The 20394-nt window shown below is 35.6% G+C and overlaps 1 protein-coding gene across 6 annotated transcripts in view; it reads right to left on the bottom strand.

The window, feature by feature from the left end:
* Positions 1-783: 783 nt before the first annotated feature.
* Positions 784-20394, bottom strand: part of LOC106707635 (dynactin subunit 1) — a 31053-nt gene continuing 11442 nt past the window's right edge. For 4 of the 6 annotated variants that reach the window (XM_045685002.1, XM_045685006.1, XM_045685004.1 and 1 more), the window contains 22 exons: positions 19313-19455; positions 18524-18703; positions 17818-17952; positions 16688-16820; positions 16018-16218; positions 14982-15066; positions 14289-14394; positions 12950-13112; positions 11979-12136; positions 11123-11263; positions 10740-10925; positions 9700-9831; positions 9069-9191; positions 8657-8796; positions 7862-7986; positions 6468-6506; positions 4495-4579; positions 4177-4339; positions 3554-3673; positions 3167-3277; positions 1473-1573; positions 784-942 (listed from right to left, as the gene is read on the bottom strand). In XM_045685002.1, coding sequence (XP_045540958.1) covers positions 861-942; positions 1473-1573; positions 3167-3277; positions 3554-3673; positions 4177-4339; positions 4495-4579; positions 6468-6506; positions 7862-7986; positions 8657-8796; positions 9069-9191; positions 9700-9831; positions 10740-10925; positions 11123-11263; positions 11979-12136; positions 12950-13112; positions 14289-14394; positions 14982-15066; positions 16018-16218; positions 16688-16820; positions 17818-17952; positions 18524-18703; positions 19313-19455 — 2852 coding nt within the window. In that variant the 3' untranslated portion in view covers positions 784-860. The remainder of the gene's footprint in view (positions 943-1472; positions 1574-3166; positions 3278-3553; positions 3674-4176; positions 4340-4494; positions 4580-6467; positions 6507-7861; positions 7987-8656; positions 8797-9068; positions 9192-9699; positions 9832-10739; positions 10926-11122; positions 11264-11978; positions 12137-12949; positions 13113-14288; positions 14395-14981; positions 15067-16017; positions 16219-16687; positions 16821-17817; positions 17953-18523; positions 18704-19312; positions 19456-20394) is intronic. The other 2 variants (XM_045685003.1, XM_045685005.1) reach the window with 2 other exon arrangements.

Raw genomic sequence — 20394 nt, 5'->3', positions numbered from 1 at the left:
TATCTTAAGAAGAATTGCCTTCTTGTTTAATTGCTTTTATTTATTATATCTCAACTTAATTGTAGTCTATTATTTTCTTTCCTTTATATATACTCACTGCAGTTAACGATGTTGACATAATTACATAGTATCTGTTATATATATTATACATTCCAAATAAAAAAAAATGAATGAAATAGCGTCATTTATTGTTACAAGTTTTTAAATACAATGCAATCACCAATTCTACACTATTTTTAATGTAGAAGGGAACATTTTACAAGGTCTTTGAACTCGGTGCGGGCCGAATCGACCTTGTAATAATCTGTATAAATCCACATATGTTTATTTAAACTGGTAGGTCGAGAAGAGATGAACGGATTGTATGAAAGGTGACATAATCAAAAAGGGATTGACGATTAAAGTAAGGTCGTAATCTGTAGTTCGAAAACTGGTGCAACGACTCTATGTGACTAAGGCAGGGCCGGCGTTAGGGACGTGATTTGGCGACCGTCTAAGGCGCCTGAATTGGGCGCCTGAAATGGGCGCCACAGTTATGCGAATTACACAGTCCCACAGAACCATGTTAAGGTATGGTAAAAAGGGTCACCATATTAATGTCGCCCAGGACGCTTGTACATTTAAAACTGTTATTGGACTAAAGTAAAATAAAATCAAATGTTTCAGTTTGAAACAAAAAATGAATGGATTAATTTTATTAGAAAGTTTTGGAATGGATTTTTTTAATATAAAAAACTGCAGCTATTGCAAACTCAACTTTAATATCAATAAGATAAGGTTCAATTTTTTATCTTACTAAATTTTAAATACTAGCATAAGATATTACATCTTATTACAATAGCTATAAGATATATTTTGCTTTAAGCCGCACATCCTTCTAACTTTAAATCTAATTCCACTTTAACATCTTCTGATTGTAACTCAGTCACCAGCTCACGTAGTCTGAAAGGAAAAATTCTTTATCGACTAAAAAAAACACCCGATTGATGGTAACTATGACACTTAGGGGAATAAAAATTGAAAAACAACAAGATAGAGACTTAAGTAAAAAAAACACTTCGGATAACATCTCAAAGTTTTAAAAGAATATAATTCTATAGTTAATGGTATATTAATAGACTCTACAAATATAAGAAAAAATTAAAAATGTGAATTTTTAGATGCATGGATGTTTGTTTAAAGGTATCTCTGGAACGGATCAACGGATCTTAATGAAATTTGGCATAAATGTAGAGCATAGTCTGGAAGAACATATAGGCTACTTATTAAGTTTTTTTTAAGTCTACGCAGACGGAGTCGGAGGCGACAGCTAGTTGAAAAAAAACGATAAAGTAATTAGGTATCTATAAATCTAAGTATAACACCAAAAAACCAGTTCAAAGTTCACAGATGAACCGTTGATGCTTAACAAGTAAAAATTGTGAGTTAGGATGATTTACATAGGAGCCATTTTGTATGTTAGTGTTACTTACTCAGCGAGCTGTGTAGGTGTGACATAAACGGTGTCAGCTTTAAACTCATCAGAAGCCGGGAACTTGAGTGTACCAACATCTACCGTCTTTGGGTTCATTGCCTAAATAACATAAGACGAAATATTTGTTACGATTGTAAAGAAATATACTTGAAAAATATTGTAATAACAATATGTGTAGGGAAGAAATCGAGCGACATCTTTTCACACTTTTTTAACTTGTGGGGCCTCATTTTTATGACTTGCGGCGCCTCATTTTTATAACTTGCGGCGCCTCAGTTTTATAACTTATGGCGCCACACTTTTATGATTTTATGAATATCCAGTCAATAACGCTATAGAGATAATTCTTGTATTTAATGTGGAGACGTGTAAATTTTATTTTCTCGTCAACACAATTAGCTATAATTGTACTTGTACCAGTTTCAAAATTAGAAAATTCCTGAAAATTTCACTACAAATCTTTAAATAAAAACATAAACATGGTTAAATTAATATGTAAGAAGAGGATCGGCCATAGTTAAAAAGAATGAAGCTACTTTAAACTGTATAATAGTTTTTTAGCAAAATCACAGGACTAATGACAGTTCATTAACCATTAAACTAAACTATGTTCCAAAGTAACAATTCAATAAATTAGCCTTAAATAATAACCGGGTATAATTAGTCTAAGGACCAAATTATAACACCGGAATAATAATTAATTCGTTTCCACAAATTAACTATCCAAAGCGTCTAGGTTAAGCAAGCGAAGTACAACTAGTGCACCGAGCCACGCCAGAGCCAAGACTGCCTTTCTTTTTTTTTTGTGACTGAGTCGTCACTGTTTGCCTTGAGGAGACATTTACAGTTTCACCGAGCTTGAGGTGGCCGGGCGCAGATGGCGCTTAGCCTAAACCTCGTTTAAGAGTAACTAGGCTCGAGGGCTCCCTCAGGAGCCTCGGCTCGGGCTGTTACTTCGTTATCATTACCGGATTGGGAGGTCACCGAGCTCTTAGGTCGCTTCGGTGGACGCTCCATGGAGTGACTGGGCGCAAGGGCCCCCGAGAGGGGACCTCGGCTTGGGCTGTCACTCATTACGCGTTTAGCATTCCGATTCAAGGGTGCCCGAGAGGGCCGAACCTCGGCTTGATCGGTTGCTATTATCTGATTGCTATTATTAATACAGCTAACATTACTAGCACTTCGGAAAGCGTTAGCGCTGGGAGAAGAAGTGGCGGAAGAAACTCCAGCAACGCTTCTACTATTAATAGGTGAAAACCTGCCTGCTATGAGGCCGTATCGCGAGAATGATTGTCGCAGCCGACATCGACTGCGGCGTGTGATCTGTTTGTGATGTTTAAGCTTAGCCTGGGCTATAGTAATTGCATCGTCTTGAAAGTCAAGAACGTGCCTAAGTCTACGATAATCCCGACGGAATTTACCGAGCGCGATTGGATTGTAGGTGGCGGCACCTACAACAAGCGGGTTAGTGCCTTTCAAATAATGTTGCACGTCTTTTATAGCGGCAGAGCTAGTAGTGGGGAGAGTGGGGGCATCGAATGACGCGATCGGTGCACGTGTTGTTTACAGTTTCGCTCAGGTGGCGCGCGGGCGACGACAAATACTTTTCATATTAATGTCAATAGACAAATAGATATAAATAACTAAGGAAGGACATAATAAGTGTGTGAACAACTCTGATGTAATACTTACAGCGGAAAGTTCCGTTGTAGGGAACTCGGCAAAGTCCGCTTCAACACAACGCCATGGTCTGTACAGTAGCAGCAGATTGCGTGCCTCCAGCTGGAGAGATGCTAAACGCTCCTAAACAATATAGACTAAGAGTTACAATTAAACGAACGTATTCACTTTATATATATATATATATATATATATATATATATATATATATATCACGAAAATCTATCAAAAATTCACTGCAAACAGAACAAGTATTTTTTTAATTATACGAAAACAAAAACTAATAAAAAAATACACATCAAATTGAAAGAAACAGACAATTTTTTTTTTTTAAATATAAATCTTAGCTTTAAAAACATCAGAAATTCAATCATTTAATATGGAATTAAATTAACAAACCTCCAATTGTCGTCTAATCTCTCGTTGTTTCTCTTTATGTTGTTGAACTACTTTGGGATAGTCGACCATCTTCTCTGGTAACTTGATCAGACCAGACCGGGCTATTGATAGAGTCCATTCCTGTAAAAATTCATTTATTCACATGATCTACAAAAAATATTTGTAATATTACGCCCTGTTGTATTAATAACTTCAATCCTTATATTGTTTTAAATGTTTAAGTAGTTAACAAGATTCAAATAAGAATGTGCACGAAACCGCGCCATATTGTTACGTCATAGCTTTCAAAATAAAATAAAAATAGTTATACAAAAAACTCTCACTACCTACAACCTGAACACTCACCATCTACAACCTGAACACTCACCATCTACAACCTGTACACTCACCACCTACAACCTTTACACTCACCATCTACAACCTGTACACTCACAACTTACAACCTGTACACTCACCACCTGCAACCTTTACACTCACCATCTACAACTTGTACACTCACAACTTACAACCTGTACACTCACCACCTACAACCTGTACACTCACCACCTACAACCTTTACACTCACCACCTACAACCTGAACACTCTCCATCTACAACCTGTACACTCACCACCTATCACTTACCGACTGAAGCTGCTGCAGCCGTCTCTCCAGGTTGTGCACGGCCTGCCTCCTCGCGACCGCCGCGGCTGAGTCCGGATTGTAAAGTGGTCGCAGCGCGCGCACTGTACTGCGTTCAGCTCGCTTACAAGCCGCTACGCGAGCAGCTCGCTCACGTTCAATAGTCCTAAAAGACGTTTTATTCAAGAATAGACTATCAAAAGCCTGGTAAAAAACACTATTTGTGAGATATATAACCAAATAAACAGACTGTAACACTGTTAAACTCTATTAGTTTTGAAGATTTAAGTTGCCTTGAGTACGAAGGGCCTTTGTACTCACCAATTAAGGACTTTGATCTGTCTCTGTAGGGCCTCGTTGACTTCATCAGCCGCGTATCCTGGAGCCACTTTCACTGGTGCCTCCTCTGTTAATATTTATATATGTTTTAAAACAATCATAGCGACAAAAAAATCAGATTTTTTTTTAATTATATGAAAAAAAGCAAAATTTTAAATTATGATATTTATGACTATAAAATTATTAAAAACTTTTGGAGTCTCCGATTTTTTTTAAACAAACTTTTAAAAAGAATTTGTTATATTTGTTTAACAGTACACTAAAAAAATGTCGCCATTATGTTTTAATCTTTTTTTCACTTCCTTGGCTATAAATGAATAAGTGTACTTGTAAAATTTACAAAACATTATCTTAATTTATCCAAAGAAAAAGATAGGAATAACTTCATCTTTTTTATCTACGGATGTAGATTCAGTTACTTGGATAAGCGAGAGTACAAGGAACCTCAATAATTTCTCGCCTATAGAGGTTTCTCTCTAACTCTAATTTCTCGCTTATGGAGATAGAACTCTCGCTTATCTACATTTTACTGTATTAATTTTTATCTTATACAAAAAGCTCTAATTTAAAGTATTATTCGTAAATAAAACACCTTTTACATACATGCATGTAAATAAAAAAAAATTAACAAAAATTAGTTAACCTTTGCCTTCATATAAAAAAAGCAATGTTAGCATGTAATTAGCACGTTTATTGTTAAACGTCAAGTTTAACAATATGTCAAATTTATAATATTTGACAGTGACATAACAAAACTGTTACGTAACCATTACTTAGAGAGTATTTACTTAAATCGTAATTTTAAAAAAAAACTTGAGAGGTGTGTTGGGACACCCGGATGGAACGAAGTTCCTTTCAACTAATTAGTGAAGGAACCAATGTTTATTCTATGAATAAAAAACTTAAGTCTTCACAAGAAGTACATTTTATTTCTATGAATTTTCGTTATATATTGTCACGTCGTTGCCATGGTGATATAGCAAAAAGTGTCGTGACAACTTTTCGTAAGAATCTTTTCCGTCTAGCCCCCTTTCACAACGCGCGATAAGGAACTTCGTTCCAAAAAAAACAAAGTACCTATGCTCTAAATAATGCCAATAAAGTAGGAAAAAAAATCCCAAACAACTTACTTACAAAGCAATAAAACTTTGTTCCATTTTTAAATTATTAAAAAAAACAATAACAAATTGCATTAAATACAAGCTTTATGAAGTATTCTATCATCTTGGCTGTACATAAAAATGACATTTGCCTGAACAAAAATTAAAAACAAAACAAATTGTCCATGCATAGATACATGAGAGAATCTATTCTTACGTTTGTCCTCTTTCGGCGCGGGCGGTGTTGTCGCAGTCGCTAAATATTCGGCATGTTATTAATTTTTTTTACAAATTATATTATATAAAACATTATTATAATTATTAATATAGCAATTTTTATACTTAAGGCGATTAAATAATGGAGATAATTAAAAATTAATAAGCTATATCCCTGTTAAGAATGAGATTTTGTGTTTTTGATGTTACAAAGAAAAAAATCCCTTTTGAATAATGTAAAAAATTAACAACTTTAAATATTAATCCAAGTAAATAACAGTTATTACTTATTATTTGTACTTTATTTGAATTAAAACACAAAATATCACATACAAAGACTTTAAAAAAATTATCTCTAGTATGCATTAAAATAAACTATAAAATATAGAAATAAAAATTGACATTATATTATTAGGATTTAAAAAATAAGTAATTGTAGTGAATGGAGGTAATTGTGAGAATAGAGAAAGTTGTGAGAGTAAAGTTGTTAAAGTAGAGTAAGTTGTGAGAGTAGAGTAAATTGTGAGAGTGAAGTAAGTTGTGAGAGTGGAGAAAGTTGTGAGAGTGGAGAAAGTTGTGAGAGTGGGATGACGACAGTGAGAGGGGGCATGCAATTTTACTCTATAATGTGTATCTTACGTGCGAACTCCCGCAGTGAGGCTGGTGGGGTCACCGCAGCTAACATATAATTACATTAATTTAATATATTATATACATATATTTTAAATACTAATATAGACTATTTTGTTGTCAAAATATTTAAAAAAAAATATTTTAGTTGGCACGTGTACAACAAGAGATCTCAACTGTACGAAGTGCCAACACAAGCTAATCTATAATGTCAACAATATTATAAAACAAAATAAATATTAATATTACCATTAACTTAAGCAATATTACAAACTTTAAAGTAAATTAAACATAGGAAACCTTGAGTATATTTTTTCTAGTCTATATTACGAAAAAATCCAAAATAAATATAAAGGAACTTCATTTTATGGAATCGTCCATTAATCCAGTTATATTATGCTACCCCTCCCTCCCCCCCCTTCTTTATACGTCGCCTCTTTACAAGAACAAGGTGATATTTTTTAAACCACAACTTTACAAATATTTAACCATTGATAAATACTAAAATATTTACAATTTTACCATCGGAAAACAATTAAATTGTTACGGTTGTGGAAAATAAGCTAAAAAATATTTGTTTAAAATTTCTCTCCTGTAAAGTTGTGGTTTTAAAAAAACATCACGATGTTCTCGTAAAATGGCGACATATAATAACGTGTATTTTTATATTATTACAAAGTAATATTGTAAATTTTAATTTTACTAATTTGATAACGTACACCCCCCCCCCCTCTCCTTGTGATATTTCGTGATTTTTTAGGGAACCCCTCCCCCTTTTTCGAACCTCACGTAATTAATGAACGATCATACACAAAATATGTCATCAATATATCAAACTTTAAAAACGTAAGAATTAAGATACATTAAAAAAATGTGTTCGTTACTTATTAATTCTAAAAAGTACTATAAGGGAATGTCGCGGTATCCCATCTTAAAAGTAACAGTCGTTCGAACATCACACGGTAACAATAACCAATAAAACGTTACTTTAAATGTGTCTGTACGAAAAAAAGTTCGTTAAATAGTATACGACTAATTGCTTTTTATTATGATTTTATATAAATTTTATTATATAAAAAAGGGAGTAGACTGACACAGAGAAGACAGCTGAGAAATGAAAGCAATTACGCGTCTTGTCTAATAAGTGTTTGCCCTAGGCCTAATTTTAGTCCTTTCCCTCAACTCAAAAAGATAATTTTTTTTACAGTGGGACATAACAAGGGAAAACATCTTTCTGTGAGTTCTTAATAAAGATAGGCAAAGTATTTGCTAGTACAGATTTCAATGGACAACGATCAAAACAATAAAAAAAATTGTCTCTGCAAGAAAGAAGACGATTTTTCTTTAAGTGGATCACCGCGAAAGTATCTGACTGTACATGTGTAGTACGTGTGTATACGTACCATGATGAGTGCCACCTCTCTTCGCGTACAACTTCAACTTATCTCGTAACGCTCCTCTCTCACTCTCCAGAGATTCAATGTCTTGTTGTAGATGGTCCATTGTCTCTTCGAATTCTTTCTCCTTCCTAATTTATACATATAATTTTAGGATTATATAGGTATTTCAGAACGGAAATTAGTTGACCGGAAGTTCATTAAAAATAAAATAGAACTACCGCCAAAGCAGAGTATAAAAGGGGGTTTTGACAATACAAAAGGGGACGTCAAATTATTATGATTGTTGTTATGTAGAAGATTTTGAAGACGGAACGACGAAATAAAATAGAAAGAAGTTAGTGTATAATTAAAATTCAAGATAAGAATTCTAATAAAAACAGAACTTATTTTTTTTTTAAATTACTTCAAAAAAAAAAAAACAACAAATCACAAGAAACGTAATATTATATTCTGTTTAACTATCTACAGTTGTAACTGTATAAGCGAGAGTCGACGATCTCGCTTATATAGGTTTCTCTCTAACCTAAGTTTCTCGCTCATGGAGGTCGTCTGTTGGAATCGGACAATAAATCTCGCTTACAGAGGTCTCTCGCTTATCTAGGTTCGACTGTATTTATAACATATAAATAATTTAAACAGTATTTCAAGGATGAAATAAAAAAAAATTATACATAGTCAAACAATGGGCAGTGGGGGGTGTAGTTTACTAAGAGTTTAAAGAATGACGTGTAACCAACTCATTCTCTATGGTACACTCCGTAGTTTTATGTTACGACCAATTGTCTATATCCAACTCACCTCTTGAGCTGGTTATGAGCATCATCCAGCTTCCGCTGCAGCTGTTCCGCGCGTAGCTCAGCCGCGCTGGCTGCAGCTGACAGCTTACGTTCACCCAGCTCGCGACGTATCTGCATCTCTGATAGTTCCTCTTGTTTCGCCTGTAAATATAATTTATAATCAATATTATAGCAATTTTTTTAGATATTTTACATTTTTTCAAGTAATATTTACTGTTTAAATAGCAAAAGTATCGCGTAAAATCTGAGTATGTGAGTTTTACATTACGATATCTTTGATTTTACATCAAAAAATCAATTTTACATTTTGAAATCATCAATTTTACATTATGAAATATTCAGTTTTACATTTCAAAATCAATTTTACATTTTGAAATCATTAATTTTACACTTCTAAATAAATTTTACATCACCTTAAGCGCTTTCTTGAGCTCTTTAATATCAGCCTCTTTGTTCTCCAACTTGATGGTGAGGGTTTTTGTCTCTTCTAACTGCTTCTTGACTAACTGAGCTCGTAGTACTACTGGTGGTGTAGGCTAAGTAAATATAATTAATTATTTATCTAACTTTATGTATATGTGAATGTTTGGATGTATGTATGGATGGATGGATGTTTCTTAGAAGATATCTCCGGAACAGCTCAACGGATCTTGATGAAATTTGACACAGATGTAGAACATAGTCTGGAAGAGCACATACATTACTAATAAAGTTTTTTTTAATTCCGCGCGGACGGAGTCGCGGACAGCTAGTATCTAATATATTAAAAGGCAATAGGAGTTATATACAACTTCGTCGGTACAGAAATTAAAAAAATATATATCCTATAACATTCCCTAATGCATCAGCTACCTTTCCGTCAAAGTCCGGTCAAAATTGATCCAGCCATTCCGGAGATTATCCGGAACAAACAAACAGACAAAAATATGTACCAAATAAAAAAATAGTATTGTTGAGAAGACACACAGAAAGTGGTAATTTCCACTTCCCATCATTACTGTGTATACAGTGGGAAGGGTAAGAGAAATATCAGAGAAATTGTACCTTATCCTGTTGCACATTTGTGAGTGACATCATGTCATATTCATTGTCCTGTGTGAAAGTTGCCAATTTGTTGACATCAGCTGACACAGAGTTGAGAGCATGACGTATTGTACGTACTGGACCGTGGTCATCCTGATTGAAGGAAAATAAATAATTAATTCACAAATATAATAGTAAAAATGTCGATGAAATAGCGAACCTCCATTGCCCATAGCAATGGAGGTTCGCTATTTCGTCGAATTCAGGTTAGTCGCTTGTTTGTCACTTTATAAAAAAGTACAGTCACATCAGTTCGCGGTTTACTAGTTAGATAAATTTTTGACCTTACACTTGACCACTAACTTAAGTTTGATGACAGGCTTTTTCTTTTAAAAGATATTTAATCTTACTAATATTATAAATACGAATGTTTAAATGGATGTTTGTTTGAATGTATCTCTGGAACGTCTCAATGGATCTTGATGAAATTTGGCACAGATATAGAACATAGTCTGAAAGAACGTATAGGCTTTCTTTTTAAATCCGCACGGACGAAGTCGCGGGCGACAGCTAGTAATTTAATAAACTTCGATGAAGCTAATTATGCATTAGTAAGAAGTTGATTCTGTTAGAATATAAAATCTACTTAAGACATTAAAAATAACATAACAACTACAGTCCAAAGAGGATTTTGTGACATTTGTCAAGAGGGCGCGAGTGATCTGACATAATTTAGTTTGATTTATGTCCATCAGGTCAGATATCCTAGAACAGGGTTTCCCAAAGTACTTAAAGCATTGCTAATTCTCACTCTGTCTTCTATTGACCTAATTCAGAATTTAAAAAAAAAATATTGATCTTAAAAGTAGATAATTTGACCATGAGAGGTCTGAGGTAACAGTTCGTTTTGAAAAAGGGGCTCACTTATCCAAAATAGTTTGGGGATTCCTGTTCTAGACGGTCACCCAGTATTGAGCCTAAAGGCGAAGTAATTATGTCCTAGATTAGTAAAAAGACTTCACCAACAACTAAGGTGTCTGTACCTAGTAAAATGAACATACCTGTTGGTACATTTTATCAGTGGCCGCAGCCCAGACTGCAGATAACGCCTGTGCTGTGAGAGGAGCTCCCTCTCCTCGCTCTCCAGCTGTAGCAGCACATGCAGCTGCTGCACGAGCTGCGAGAGCAACTGCGCGTGCGCAGCGCCAAAGTGTAGTCGCACATTCAGTACGAAGACGTTCTACTAACTGAAAAGTCACATGAGACTTATAAAATAACAGGTGTTTTCTCGCAATTTGTTCAGATTGAGACTAAAAAAAGTAGCCTATGTCATTCTGGTATACATCAGCTACTTTCCAGTAAGAGTCCAGTTAAAATCGGTCCAGTAGTAGTTTCGGAGATTACCAGGAACAAACAGATAGACAAATATATTAAACTAATATACCTGAAGATCCAGCGGTACATTGTCCAACCTCGCACCAGGAGGGAGTCGTCGTCGGACACTCTTCAGCTGCTGCTGTAGAGCAGAGCTGCTGTTCTGTATCAATTCGTGCAGCTGGCCCAGCTCGTGCTGTTTATCTGTTGCCTATACAGTCGAGGACGTGTATTTCCTACCCATTAGAACATATCGACGCTGGAAAGCGTAAACGCCGAAAGTATGAACTTTACAGGAGAGCCAAAAAATGATAACTCGTGAGCTGATACGCCTACAAGCATGCGGTATTTAGCAATGTTGTGTAGTTTGTGCTAAACTATAATAAAATCATTATCGTTTGATAATGGTTGAAATTATTAACGTGTGAAAAACATATTCGCCATTTCAAGGGTTACAGCGTTTATGCTTTCCAGCGTCGATATAGTGCTATTCTGACCCGATAGAAGCGCTGCTATCGTGGTTACATCTGTTAAACCTAACTAGACTTACAAAATAAAATAAAATACAAGACAGATATCCTTTGAACCACATTGCATTTCAATGTTCACAATTTTACAATTGGAAAGTACGTCAATATAGTAGGACAGTAGTGCTGGCCTGGTATGGAATGTTTTGACCCACTGGCGCCAGTTAGTGTTTACATTACAGGAGTAAGCCAGCGCTGATGTTGAGTGCCTAGCTCGTATCCTAATGCCAACCTAACATGGTGATGGAGTCGTCTTTCCTTATCAGTCTTCAACTTCACTACTATCTTACTGTACTGTCATAATGTAAGAACATAAATAACAAAAAATAAATCTGAAAGACTAGAAATTAATACGATCTGAAACAAAGTGTGATTAGGACAGGTAGATATATAACTGACCTGTAATACATGAGATAGTGCACTAGCATCCGCGTGCAGAGCCCTAGCTAGAGCATCCAGTGCACTGCAAGCTCGTAACACTGGCTCCCGAGCAGCACTACTTCCCATACCTAGACCTGACCACATCGCTGCCAGGTAAGACCAGCATCGCTCCACACCTATATTACATAGTCTTTTATAACTAACAATCTTATTTCTTACTAATATTATAAACTAGCTTTTACCCGCGACATCGTCCGCGCGGAATAAAAAAAAAATGCACACAAGATAAAAAAGTTCCTATGTCCGACTCCTAGTTCTAAGCTACCTCCACATCAATTTTCAGCTAAATCAGTTCGACCGATCTTGAGTTATAAATAGTGTAACTAACACGACTTTCTTTTATATAAGATGCAAATGTTTAGTTGTATGTTTGTTTGAAGATATCTCCAGAACGGTTCAACAGATCTTGATGAAGTTTGTCACAGATGTAGAACATAGTCTAGAACTAGGATTCCCAAAGTGGTCGATGTAAACTAAACCTGATTTTGGGGGTCGATGAGGTCTAAAAATCGACCCCTTTTAATAATAGTCTACTAACTTAAAGCATTGCTAATTCTCACTCTGTCTTCTATTGACCTAAGTCAGAAAAATAACAGCTACTGTTTTAAGTTAGGGGAACAATGTATAAGGGGGTTGATCTTAAAAGTAGGTAATTTGACCATAGGGGGTCTGAGATAATAGTTCATTTTGGAAAAGGGGGTCACTTGTCCAAAATAATTTAGGGATCCCTGATCTAGAAGAACACATAGGCTACTTATTAAGTTTTTTTTTAATGCAACGCGAACAGAATCACGGGCGATAACTAGTAAAGTTCACTAAATTCTCCTTCTTATGCCACTCCCACCCTTTTTATAAGAGGACAGAAAAGATAAGTAGAATTAACAAAGGAGGATACTACAGATGTAGTGCTCTTGACTTGACATACTCACCATCTAGTGCGCAGTTCTCATCTAGCTCGTTGGTCCTGAGCAGTGACGTCAGTGCGTCTAGCGCACGCTCCTGCGCAGCTGCATCTGGCAGCGCCCCTGCAGCTCGCAGCAGGACTTCAGGACTGCAAGTTTCTAGCGCTCCTGACCACATGCTGACTAAACACTAGAAAGGAGGAATTTTATACCGGAATGATTTGCAGGAAAATTGCTGCACCCTGATCTTATCCCACTTACGAAGGTCGGTGCTGGTTTCCATCCTCTCTGCCGTCATTTCTATCACCCCCTTCTTGATCATGTCACCTTTCACGCAATCCAATCCATCCCTTCCTAGGTCTACCTCTACTGGTCTTCCACATTCATGCTTAATATTCTCTTTGCCATTCTTCCTTCCTCATAACATGTCCATACCATGCTAACCTTTTACATCTCAATTTTTCACTAAACAGAGTCATCACCCAACATTATCATCATCATCAACATCAGTAGTTTCATCATCATTTAACAGCAGTAGATCCCGTTACATTTGTTGAGTGCAAGAATGGACCTCACTCAGTCACATGACCACACAGAAGACAGATGTCAAGTAAAAAGTCCTAAATTTAGTCTTTCCCTTCCCACTTTATTTTATTAGAAAAGGATGGGAAGGAGAAGTGGATTTGTCAGAGTAATGCATAAGAATGGGAAATTATCTTATTTTATGCGTCCCTTCCTCTATTGATTAAAGGCAAAGCATCTGTATTTGCATATGGGCAGTAGTCGCTTCGTTATTTTGGCGAATTTCTTTTATATCACAAGGTGTAACGAGCAAGCGGACACATGAATTCGCCGAAATGGCGAAGCAACTGCTGCTCAGGCATTCGCAATTGCAGATGCGTTGTCTACCTTCAATCGAAGGAGGAGACGCACAAAAAGAGAATATTTAACCTTCCTATGCATCTCTTCCTCCATCAAATCCACATCCCCTTCCCATCCTGTAAGTCAGTGATTGTCAAACGTATTTCTTTCACCGCCTCCTTTGAAAATCAATTATATTTCAGAGCCCCCTAATTTTTATTCAGCCCTAAAACTTAAAAACCACAATTTCATTACTTTAATTAATTTCAATGCCCTCCATTTTTTGGGCCCCTTATCGCCCACTCCTAGGTTTCAAACACTCCCAAGGGGGCGTTATCGCCCACTTTGGGAAACACTGCTGTAAGAGGACTAAAATTAGTCCTCCATCACCACACTCATCAGACTGTACTTGGAATTACTTCAACTTGACTCCTGTCTTCTGTGTGGTGAAATTCAGGTCATCGTTTACCATTAAAATTGTCTTTCCCCTGTCTCTTTCCTTTACCTGTATCATATGTAATTGGTACTCCAATTGACATCTGAAGCTGTATTGTACAGCTGTATGTGTCTTTGTTATCACTTCTCTATCCCACACGTTCACTGCTGGGAATCTAGAAAAAAAATTATTTAAATCTTACTAATATTATAAACTAGATTTTAACCGCGACTACGTCTGCGCGGAATAAAAAAAAATGCACACAAGATAAAAAAGTTCCTATGTCCGTCTCCTAGTTCTAAGCTACCTTCCCATCAATTTTCAGCTAAAACAGTTCGACCGATCTTGAGTTATAAATAGTGTAACTAACACGACTTTCTTTTATATATATAGATATAAATATTTAGATGTATGTATGGATGGATGTTTGAAGTTATCTCCAGAAATGCTTAATGGATCTTAATGAAATTTGGTATAGATATAAAACATAGTCTGGAAGAACACATATGTTATATGTATATTAATTTTTTTTTAAATTAATTCAGCGCAGACGAAGTCGCGGGCGACAGCTAGTTAAGTAATTTAAGCTAGTTAAGTCAAAAAATAAAATACAAAACAGATTTTTTTTAAATGCTAGAATGACGTATAAAACTATGACAGATTGACACTAACACAATCTACTTAAAGATTTCATGTTTTTCAAAAAAAAAAAAAAAGAGATCATAGACAAAACCGTTTCATTTAAAAAAAAAAATTACTCACTTCTCTCTTATTTGTCCCAATATTATATCAGCTTTTGTATTCAAACGTTGTAATAATAAAATTAGTAGAATAGCGTCGTGATCACCTGAAAACAAAAAAAAAAATACAATTTTGTTACAAAAAAAAAGTAATAAGATTGTGGATTTGTGTAATAGACATAGAGTAAAAACGAAAAAATTATAAATTGTATGTTACGATGATGAATGATGAATGATGGCAACATTTTTGAAAATGTTTTCGTTTATATCATAAATAAATAGTCGAAATAACAAAATGACCACTACCCATAGACATCCATAATTTCAAATACATTGTCTACCTCTAATCGACAAAGAAGGGGAGACACAGAAAAAGAATTATTTCCCTTCTTATGCATCCCCTCTTCCACCAATTCCACATCCCTTTTACATCCTTTCTTTTATAAGAGTGGGAAGGAGATTATGACTAAAATTAGTCCTCCATCACCACAATCATCATACTGTATTTGGAATTACTTCCACTTGACGTCTGTCTTCTGTGTGGTTGTGGTATTTCACTGAGCGAGGACAATTTGTGCAACAGATATCTTGCTGATGTCTACCACTGTTAAATGATGATAAAACAACTGTTAAATGATGATAAAACAACTGTTAAATGATGATAGAAACCACTGTTAAATGATGATGAAACCACTGTTAAATGGTGATAGAAACCACTGTTAAATGGTGATAGAAACCACTGTTAAATGATGATAGAAACCACTGTTAAATGATGATAGAAACGACTGTTAAATGATGATAGAAACCACTGTTAAATGGTGATAGAAACGACTGTTAAATGATGATAGAAACCACTGTTAAATGGTGATAGAAACGACTGTTAAATGATGATAGAAACCACTGTTAAATGGTGATAGAAACCACTGTTAAATGGTGATAGAAACCACTGTTAAATGATGATAGAAACCACTGTTAAATGATGATGAAACCACTGTTAAATGATGATGAAAACACTGATGATGACAAAGATGATGATGATAATGTTGATGATGACTCACCAGCATTAGACATGAAGTGATCAGGTAGACACGCAGCCAGCATGTCCGCTCGTGCCTTCGCCTGCGCCAGCTCTAATGCCCTGAGCTGCAGGTCTACAGAGCGGGTGGAGGCGCGTGACGCCTGCACAAGAGACCCTAACTCCGGTGGCGAAGCCCTAACTTCTGGACTGGATTCTTGTTGTTCTGGTCTTGGTGGTGACTCTGTTAATATTTATAATAGAGTTTGTTATATAACTTAAATGAAAAGTTCTTTTTTTTGTTTTTTTTTTTTTATTTAATTAATCTATATGTATAAATAAAATTAGTGTGTCTGTATGTAATATGAGGAAAAAATTGATATTTAGTATAAATGATTTATTTGAGTTGTTGTAAATTAAAGATCGTTTTTTTTTTATTTTGTCTGTTTGTTTGTTCCGGGTAATCTCCGGAACGGCTAGATCGATTTTGACAGGACTTTGACTGGAAGATAGCTTATGCACTAGAGAATGTCATAGGCTAGTTTTTTTTTAATTTATTTAGTAACCAATAATGTGTTACTCTATTCTAATATAATAAAAAGGAAAGATTTGTTTGTTCGTAGAGCTCTGAAACTACAAAACCGATATGAAAAATTCTTTCACAATTTTTTTTAATTCCGTACAAATAAAGTCGCGGGTAATTCCTAGTATACCTTGTTTGGTGTCCAATTGAGCTCTTAATTCATTGTACTGTTCAGTCATCTTGTGGACCAGCTCCCGGAACTTGACAATGGTAGCGTCTCTGTCCATTATCGTCTCCATTGCAGCTTCTCTCTCACGTACAGCCTTAAAATATTTATACACAAGTAATTTGTGTAGCTTTACATAGCCTATGTGTTCTTCTAGATCAAGGATCCCCAAACTATTTTGGACAAGTGATCCCCCTTTTACAAAATGAACTGTTACCTCAGACCTAAATGGTCAAATTACCTACTTTTAAGATCAATTATTATTATTAATAATTCTGACTTAGGACAATAGAAGACAGAGTGAGAATTAGCAATGCTTTAAGTTTGACATCGGACCAATTTGGGAATTCTTGTTCTAGACTGTTCTATATCTATGCCAAATGTCATCAAGATCTATTCAGCCGTTCTGGAGATATCTTCAGACAAACATTAATCCATATTTGTAATATCAGAATGTTTGTATGGATGGATGTTTGTTTGAAGGTATCTCCAGAACGGCTAAATACATCTTGATGAAATTTGGCATAAATGTAGAACATAGTCTGGAAGAACACATAGACTATTTATTAAGTTTTTTTTAATTCCGTGCGGATAAAAGCAAGTTTAGTTATAAGTCGCATAATAGTCTATGTATAAAAGAAATAAAAATATATATGTACAGTCGCACCCTGACATCATCATCATCAGCTCACTATACGTCCCCACTGAGGGGCTCGCCTACCCTAAGTTAGGGGTGACTAGGACATAGTCAACCACAGCCCAGTGCGAGTTGACTGCATACATATCTTTGAATTTCTTCTCAGATATGTGCAGCATCACGATGTTTTCCTTCATCGTAAGAACTTTGGATAAATGAACATATGTAAATCGAAAAACACATTAGTACATGGCGGGATTCGAACCCAGGATCTGCAGATTGCAAGTCAATTGCTTAACCCTTGAGCCACCGACGTTCTTTAAACCCTGAAAAGCTAGAGGCATTGTCTGGTCTCGACGGACATATATAAGCAAGAAAAACATCGCGATCTCCAGAATTGACTCCATCTAGAATATATTGAAGTTATTTTAATTCTCAGTATCCATCATATCCTCACCTCTCTGGTAGCAGCGTGCGCCATCTCCAATTCCTCGCGCAGGTCCATCTCCAGCTCTCTATTAGACTCAACCAGCTGCTCGTGCACCTCCTGCAGCGCCTCCAGCTCTGACACGTCCTGCTTTAGCTGTTCCACCTGGATATTTAAACAAAAAACACAAATAGAAGCAGCAGTGGTAGAAAAAAGCTAATCCAATTACACAAAGAAACCAGATAGTTAATATAGTCTTAAGAAAGAGCTTCAGAAATATAGAAAAACAAATTTTTGCCCGCGACTCCGTCTGCACGGAATTAAAAAAACCTGTATAAGTAGCCTATGTGTGCTTCCAGACTATGTTCTACATCTGACATATTTTATCAAGATCTGTTCAGCTGTTCCAAAGATACCTTCAAAAAACATCCAATGAAATCTAGACTTCCATCATCCAGACAATGAAATTTGTCACAGATGTAGAACATAGTCTGGAAGAACACATAGGCTAGTTTTTAAGTTTTTTATTTATTTCGCTCGGACAAAGTCACAGGCGAGAGCTAATAGGTTATATATGGCAAAAGAATTATTTATTTTGTCAAGTCTATATTCCTGGTCAGGTTATAAAGAACTACAGGATGTTTCACTTGTAAGTCTGTGATAATCTTGTTTAACAAAACTGACTCAATTTTATAAACAAACACTCCTAACAAAACCTAGATGTTTGGTCTTTTACCTGGTCTTCCAACGCCATCTTCTTCTCAGCCAGCTGTTCCACCATCTCCTCAGCACCGAGAGCCGCATCCACCTGCTCCCTGAGATCAGCTACCTGTGCCTCCAATTCCTCAACTCTGGCTGATAGCTTCTCTTTAGTACGACTCAGTTCTGCTATCTCCGATTTGTATTGTTCCAAATCCTAGAAAGGTTAATAAAAGATTTAAAAGGTAAGAAACAATTATTTCTTTGTTTTTTGTCCATTTATTTTATTTTAACTTTTTTACTATATTTCTTTCTTTCAATTATCATATGAGTAATTTTTAGAAGCGGAATGAGCTCCATCTAATGGCTTTAAAATGTGAAAACCACTAATTTTTTACTAGAGCGGTGTTGTAAGCTATGGGACGATTTATAAAATTCTCATGTCACAATGTTACCATACTCCTCCGAAACAGCTTGACAGATTTTAATGAAATTTTATATACATATTCAGTAGGTCTGAGAATAGACTACTATCTATTTTTATACCCCTAAGTGATAAGGGTTGTCCACTCCTAACCTTTATTTTTTCACAAAATTTAAATTAGAAATAATTTGTTACAAAACAACGTTTGCTGGATTAGATAGTGATCACAGTTTTCACAAAACACCTGAAAAAAATTTAATGGCCAAAGATATAATTTTACCTTGAGCTGCGCAGTGCCCTCCCCCCAAATTCTTAAACGCCCCACTACAACTAATATTGTTCTGCGCAGCGACTCGTACAAAGCTAAGAGCTAATATCTGAAAACTAAAATATGGTACCCACCTTATGCATCTTCTGCATTGCATGCTTATCATGAGCTGACAGATCTCGCAGACGAACCAACGTCTCCCTCAGCCTGACATTCTGTTGCTGGAGAGCTCTCATCTCGTACCCGGTGGCGCCCTCGCCCACTGCGTACGGGTGCTCTGGTTACCACGCGCACACGTTACACACTGAACAACGCGTGGACGGTTGAACGAATGAATGATGTGAACGTGGAACGAATTATGCCAACTACAGCTCAGAAGACTGACGCAGTCATGAATGAATGATTGAGATCAATGGAAGGAATGATAACTGACCCAATCTTGAGTAGCACGCGAAATAGGACGATGTTTAAAGAATGGAAGGAACGGAATCACCGAAAGAATAGAATGTACAGTCAAACATAGACGAATGAAACGCAGTTGTTAAAAGAGTGAATGATGAACGAATAGAGAATGGAATTAATGATGTAGACTGCTTATCTGAACAAAAGTACACGCGAATTGCAAGTAAAACGGGTAATTTTTGTTGAACGAATGGTGAACGAATTTAGCCTAGAGTATAAAATATGTGACGTATACGGGAATTGCACACAAGACAAGGAAAAGTGAACGATTTTTCAACGAATGGAATATAAAAAGTGGTCACACGTATGTTCACGCGGAAGTCCGATACATCAAGAATGAATGAATGAGTCGTAATTGGTGAGAGAACGAATGAAAATCGAGATCCGACATAAAAAGTTTTTTTTTTCAGGGAAAACATTAGATATTTTCCTATTTAGTTATAAATTTAAGCAAATAATATTCAACCGTCCACAACTACGAGTCAATAAACATGCTATCTCCCTCTAAATGTTTCTGTCTCAGTCTATCATAAACTATATATTTTTAATCTACAATTATTTTGTTTTTAATTGTATATTATTTTGTAAGCAATTATCCGTTCACTAGTTTACCACCTTATGACATAAAAAATTAAGTTTGGAATTTTAGTTGGCCAATTTTACTAAAAAAAAAAATGTCAAATTAAAAGACGTAATGATTAAATTTAACTTACATTCCTAATAAATATTAAATAACAATTTATATTATAATACA

The sequence above is a fragment of the Papilio machaon genome, chromosome 28 (genome assembly GCF_912999745.1).
Source record: "Papilio machaon chromosome 28, ilPapMach1.1, whole genome shotgun sequence".
Taxonomy (NCBI): Eukaryota; Metazoa; Arthropoda; class Insecta; order Lepidoptera; family Papilionidae; genus Papilio; species Papilio machaon.
The sequence above is the reverse complement of the archived record's forward strand: the minus strand, read 5'-3'. Positions and strand labels throughout refer to the sequence as shown.